This window comes from Cibotium barometz, chromosome 43, assembly GCF_041138505.1.
Source record: "Cibotium barometz isolate CiBa-2024 chromosome 43, ASM4113850v1, whole genome shotgun sequence".
NCBI classification, from domain to species: domain Eukaryota; kingdom Viridiplantae; phylum Streptophyta; class Polypodiopsida; order Cyatheales; family Cibotiaceae; genus Cibotium; species Cibotium barometz.
Window position 1 is genome coordinate 10,877,535 of NC_141088.1, and position 6,286 is coordinate 10,883,820.

General features: G+C 46.1%; 1 protein-coding gene across 2 annotated transcripts; it reads left to right on the forward strand.

The window, feature by feature from the left end:
* The first annotated feature begins 333 nt into the window (after positions 1–333).
* Positions 334–5,941, forward strand: LOC147613513 (TPR repeat-containing thioredoxin TTL1-like). 2 transcript variants are annotated; one of them, XM_086781482.1, is made up of 6 exons: positions 334–3,018; positions 3,106–3,301; positions 3,462–3,631; positions 3,725–4,055; positions 4,189–4,393; positions 5,484–5,941. In XM_086781482.1, the coding sequence occupies exons 1-6, from the start codon at positions 1,268–1,270 to the stop codon at positions 5,486–5,488; spliced, it is 2,658 nt and encodes an 885-aa protein (XP_086637608.1). In that variant the 5' UTR covers positions 334–1,267; the 3' UTR covers positions 5,489–5,941. The 2 variants fall into 2 exon arrangements, with proteins under 2 accessions (XP_086637608.1, XP_086637607.1); XM_086781481.1 differs by lacking the exon at positions 5,484–5,941 and having other exon boundaries at positions 4,189–4,521.
* The last annotated feature ends 345 nt before the right edge of the window (positions 5,942–6,286 follow it).

The following is a 6,286-nucleotide window of genomic DNA, read 5'->3' on the forward strand; positions in this document are numbered from 1 at the left end:
GTGGACGGTGGGCCAGTGGCAGGTGGCCGGCTGGACAGCCACGTGGCCGCCTGCAAGGTGGGGTCCCCTGGACAGGGCACATGGAGGGACGGTTGGCGGTTGGGTAGGGGATCGAGCTGGCGCCACGTAGGCGTGAGGTACGAGGGGGAAGGACCACATGAGGAATGCATCGGGGCATGGAATTTCATTCATTTTTATTGATAACAAATTCTATTTTGTTAGACAATTCCTATTTTTTCCTTCGTTGATTTTGTGAAATTTTTATTGTTTTAATTTTTAATTTTTTGGGACAGCCCACTATTAAGAAGAGAGGCTCATTACTCACATACTTTTGGCCAAAGCCCACTTGGCTCTTTAGCCCCGAGGCTTCTGTTCGTCTCTTTTTCTCTTCTCTTATCTGAAACAAGCCTTTCTGTATTCTCTCGCCGTCTATCCTGTCTCTTCAGCTCTTGTTGTAATGGTCTCTCGATGAGAGCGTGGAGCTTCTCTTGAAGTTGCATTGTTGGTGGGTGGCCGCTACGTCTTTCACATTCGAAGCAGCCACAGTGGTCGGTCAGTAAGTTCTATGGCTCCCGTGATTTGAACAGGTGGGCTTGTCTCTCTCTCTCTCTCTCTCCCCGCGGCTGGGTTTCTTCTGTGATTTTTCTGCTTCGGCGCTGCACACAAACCCTCGCCTTATCCTAGTCTTTTGCAGCCTTGAGTTTAGTGTTGAACATTTCCCCCCTTATCTGTTAGAAATCTCACTGCCCACTACGGCAAATTTTTTTTGAAAAAAGACAGCAAACCCTGGACACTTCATCACGATCTGCTTAAACATCACAGTTCAAACCCCTTGAATCATGGCTCAGTCAATAATCTGTAATAGCAGCAATTGCTCACCTTCCTCTCAGACCGGAGAGCATCGGTCACAGATTTTCCTTTAAGCCATCATGCATCACACCTATCACATCAAATATGGGCTAGGGGCCATCTTAAGATGTGATCACTGCTGTGGTTCTACGTTGCTCTCTTGAGCTAGACGGATCTATCAATTTCAAGGAGAAAGGATCAACACATTGGGTACATTCAACTCAGCAGTGTAACCCTGCTTTTTGTTAAGGCAAACCTTTGGCCAGCTTCTAAGCTCAATCTATCACAATCTATGGAAAGTTGGGGTCCAGGTTAAGATACCTTGAGTAAAGCAGCTGCAAAAGCTCAATCTGGGTTTATCTCACTTTTTGATTTTCTTAAACCAGTTGAGAATTCAGCATTGTCGATTTTTTATGAAATGGAAGAGTGTCATGTTGAAGGCAAGAAGTCTACTGCAGGTTCCATAGAGCTCTACTCAGCAGGTTTAAAAAGACCCATCAATGGAACGCATGGAGATTTAGAGGTTTATCAGAAAAACCCTAAGAGTAATGCTACAAGCCACAACTCTTCACACGTCAATGGAGGGAGGGAAGACAGGAACTCCTGTCACGGAGGGAGCTTTTCCCATGAAAGAAACAGGCTTGGAAACAGAACTGTGGGGATTGCTAATGCAGGCAATGAGGGATCAAAGGGTAGAGTGAGTGGCATGGTTGATCTCCCAGTTTCAAATTCTCAAAATGGGGGGCTGTACATAGGAGGCGGCAAACTGGGCGGCCCCACCAATGGCTCTCATCGCCCGACCACTGGCCTTTCCATGGTGGTTGATGGGAACATGGACACTGCAGAAATATCTCCTCAGGTTGCCTACGCCAATCGTAATACTGAAGAGCCTACTAAATCCAAAAAGTCATCAGAAAGCAGTTTGTCAGCTTTAGGAAATCTTAATGCTCCCAGAGGGGGTCTGAATGGTGGGGGTCGTGCAGCAGGCAGTCTTAAGGTAGGAAGTGGTGGTGGACATGTAGAAACTATTTCTAGCAGTGGGAGTTCAAATGGTGGCAGCCTCTCCCAAGATGTGGGTAACGGAATGAAAGCTCACCTCGAGAGCAACACCCTGGGCAATGGAGCAAGTACAACTGGCAACAATGTGAGGGGGATAGGTAACATTGTTGGCCGAGGAGGGGCTATCAATCCCAGATCAAGCTCTTCAAGCCAAGGCCCTACCGCTATCAGCAGAGGAGGTACATCTACTCCAAGGAACTCAGGGGAGTTCAGCATTCCTGTCAATGGAAATGTTATGGGGAGCTCTACTGTCACCAACCGAGGCACTTCCACACCAAGGCATTCTGGCGAGTTCAGCATGGGTGGCAATGGCCATGGCTCAAGCAGCTCTACGTCCAGTCCACGGACCTCCGGCGAGTTGGCCAGCACCAGTCGGAACACCATTGTCAAATCGAGCACAAACTGTTCACCAAAAGCTTCTCCTGATTCAAGCGACAGCAGCTCCAAAGGCAGCACCACCACACCCAGAACTTCATTTGAAGGGAACATTACTGGTGGAAGAATCAATACTGGCACACGTGCAGCAAAAGGAGGAAGGTCCACGGAAGGCAGTCCACCCAGGTCCAATCCAGCAAGCATCCCCAACATGGGGAATTTGTGTAAAGGAAACCGGGATGGTATGAATGGTGTATCAAACACAAGAAATGAAAAGAGCAACGGAAGGATGGACTGCACGATTGGAAACATTCTTAATCCCAACCATGGACTGACTTGTACAAATGGGAATATATTGAATTCTGGCAGCCTAAGAAATGTCAAGGGCTTGGGTAAAAGTGATGCTTTAAAGAGTGGAGTAGAAGCAGCCGGGTCAGGCGATGATCCCATGAGTGAAAGCGTCTTGGTGAAACAAGGGTTTTGTAGCAGTAACCCAGAAGAAGTAAAAAACATTGGAAATGAGTTATACAGAAAGGGGAGTTTTGCTGAAGCGCTCTCTTTATATGAGAGGGCCATCTCTTTATCTCCAGGGCAAGCCTCCTATCGAAGTAACAAAGCTGCTGCTCTGTGCGGACTTGGGTGTCTGCCGGAGGCCGTGCATGAATGTGAGGAGGCTATCAAACTTGATCCTTGTTATGTGCGCGCCCATCAAAGAGCAGCCTCACTTTATCTAAGGTAGAGGATTTTCCTTGCAGCTAGGTGCCCATTGTATGTAGCATATGTTGGTATAGTTCGTGTTTGACTTGCGGTTGTGCTATGCAGGTTGGGCCTTGTGGAGAGCTCTAAACTGCACTTCCAAGCAGCAGGACAACAGAGTAATTTGGGAGAGTTTCAACGTGTGGAAGAGGTTAAAAAGCATATTTCCAAATGCATAGAGATGAGGAAGGAGGCCAATTGGAAGTCTGTTATCAGAGAGAGTGATGCGGCAGTCGCGGCAGGAGCAGATTCTGCACCCCAGGTCGGTGTAATTCCCTCCCATTATGTCCACATACATTATCTGCTGCAAAACCTTCTCATAATTGCATCCAAGTGCTGGAGACTTGGACAGCTAATGGAGCTCCAGTGCTTCAAATCGATGTATCCTAACATCAAAATTCTTGACCTTACAAACGCTGCAGGTCTTTGGGTACAAAGCGGAGGCATTGTTGAGGCTCCATCGGCCTGAAGAGGCCAATGTTGTCTTGTCCATAGCTCAGAAAGTGGAGGGTGCTCTAATAAAGCTTGGGGTCACACCTGCTGACTCCTTCCTTTTTGTGGTTCGAGCGCATGTTGACGTGGCACGTGGCAGGTATCATAAATGCTCAGTAGTGCATAGTGGTGTGTTTCATTATAAAATTCCCCTTCAATTGTTCCCGCTTGACCTTAGGTAGGTATTTGATAGGTTTGAAGAGGCTGTAGTGGCTGCTGAGTCGGCTGTCCGTGTGGATCCGAGAAGAGAGGTTACCAATATATTGAGAAAGGCCCGTGTGGTTTGTTATGCCCGCAGCTCGGGAAATGAGCTTTTCAAGGCGGGCAAGTTTTTTGAGGCTTGTGCAGCTTATGGTGAAGGCCTTGAAAGTGATCCTGCTAATGCGGTATTACTTTGCAATAGAGCTGCTTGCAGATCCAAGATAGGGCAGTGGGAGAAAGCTGTTGAGGACTGTAATGCTGCATTGGATGTGCAACCCAACTATACCAAGGCACTTATGAGAAGGGCGGATTGTTATGCAAAGGTGTCGCCTATGATATTCTTTCAACTGTAGCATTCTAATGAGATGGGTGAGATTGAGAGAGAGAGAGTACCTTTGAGCTAGGCTTTCTCTGTTTGCCTTTCTAATTCGTTAATACAATGGTTCATATGGACAGCTAGAGCGTTGGGCGGATGCTCTGAATGACTATGAAGCGCTACTGAAGGATATTCCTGGGGACCAAGATGTCACACGGAGATTCTTCGAGGCACAAGTTGCTCTCAAGAAGTCTTGGGGCAATGAGATATACAATATGAAATTTGGCGGTGACATGGTAAACGTATCAAACAAAGAGCAGTTTCAAGAAGCTGTCACTTCTCCAGGTATGTGGTGCTAATTTATGTGGGCCATCCTGCATGCTTGCTCATGGTTTTGAAGTGGCTTCAGTTGTACTTGGGACTGCACCCAATTTTGGGTGCTGAGGATGCAGTTAAAGGTTTTTAGTTCTGCACCTGCGTGTTGCTTAGGCACTGCCTCCACCCGTGCACTGTCTGCCCCTTTGTACATCCCTGCCACGTGGTTAAAGGAGGAGAGGAGATGGTTTCAGAGATTGGAGAAGATGGTTTTAGAGATTAGAGAAGATGTTAGAGAGAGTGACACATGGCAGGGGGGAAAACCGGTGCGTAACAGAATGGATGGATGAACTCACAAACGTCTGCTGGATCGCATATGCATACCCTGCTTGCATATAGCAAAAAAGGGTTGTTCACCCTGTTTTAATTTCACATTATGTAAGGGCCTTTACAGACATCTCCTCCAGTGACTTCCACCTATTGGATGGGCGGGTGAGGACTCCCCTACTAATGGGAGAGATGGTTATGCCTTTTCTAAGGCTGGATACAAAACCCAACCCATGCCTGTCAGGCCGGGGCTCATCCAGACTGCCTGCTGTCAAGGATAGATGGGCAATCCTTTACCTGTCCGTTTCTTGGGTGGGGAATACAGTGTATCCAGTCTACACAAATGATTACATGATGGTGTTGTGTGCCATCTTCTTATTACACAGCAGCATGTAGTGAAGGTTGGAGAACCTTTTCATTAGCGTGTTACATTGCAGGCTTGGATGTCGTAGTATCTAGTCCATACTATGCATAATGGAGTTGATAGTTATATAGTCTTGTGGGTTGACTACCATGAGTATATAACATGCACGTTCCTAAAAGGTGAATTTGGGCATGTTCCTGGATTCATCTAGGTATATATATATATATATATATAACAATTTAATTATGCCACAAATGGCATCATCTTTTTAATCATATCTCAAATAGCATCATCTTTTTGGATTTAGAGAAGTAATCTATTTTTCAAGTCTGTATTATGGCTTTTAATCGTTGAACTGTTGTCGAGGGCCTGTGTGTGTGTGTGTGTGTGTTCATGTCTCGGGCTTGTGGGTGTTGGTGTCTTGATTAGGCTGACGTGGAGGAGACTCCTTATCTGGCGAAGATGGAGAGTGTAAATTTCGTCCATATATTCAAAATCTACAAGAATGGCTTGAAAATGAGGGAGATTGGGGCCAAGTCAGCAAGCGCTCGAGCACGCTGTGCAGCATTTCAGCTTGTAGGGTCTCATGATAGACCTACCGATTCCTTAAATTACAATCGGGGCTTTTAGCTTCTTCCCGTCTATGACTTATGGGGTGTGCTTCATTCTTCTTCAGAGAAGCAGCAAATCCGTTGTGAGCTTACCACTGCACCTCTCCAACCACACCCCCCTCCTTTTTTGGGAGGAACAAAATTCAAAAGATCAAAAATAGGAAAGAGAAGCTGACACGAGGTGTATAGGTGTTTTGTCGAGTTCAAGAATTGGTTTGATTTATTTTTAAACATTTTTGACTGGGAGAGCCGGGCTTTCTATGGAAGGTGGAAATTATCAATCTTTCTGTCACATCCTCTCCTCCCATATCAACTCTGGCACCATAAATTATCACCCTATAAAGCACACTTTATCTACGAGTGTAAGTTCACATGCAGAGTTAGTTTCACATGAAATCAAGCATGCCAAAGCTCTTGCTTGTGGACACTATGACATCATCGAGGACACCTCCGACATAATGCTACACTAAAGAAAAGCTCCAAGCTCGGAAATTGGGACCGAGAGGAAATATGAATCGTTGCGAAGTTAAAGAAAGTGATGAAACACAAATCTACACGATACCATTAGTATAGCATTAAGACGACAACGGGACGGTCAAGGAAGATTGAAGAGCACACATT

Coding starts and splice junctions, on each gene's coding strand:
- LOC147613513 (XM_086781481.1), top strand. CDS start 1,268: ATGGAAGAGTGTCATGTTGAAGGCAAGAAGTCTACTGCAGGTTCCATA. Junction 3,632..3,724: donor GTTGACGTGGCACGTGGCAG/GTATCATAAATG, acceptor GGTATTTGATAG/GTTTGAAGAGGCTGTAGTGG. Junction 4,056..4,188: donor GGGCGGATTGTTATGCAAAG/GTGTCGCCTATG, acceptor TCATATGGACAG/CTAGAGCGTTGGGCGGATGC.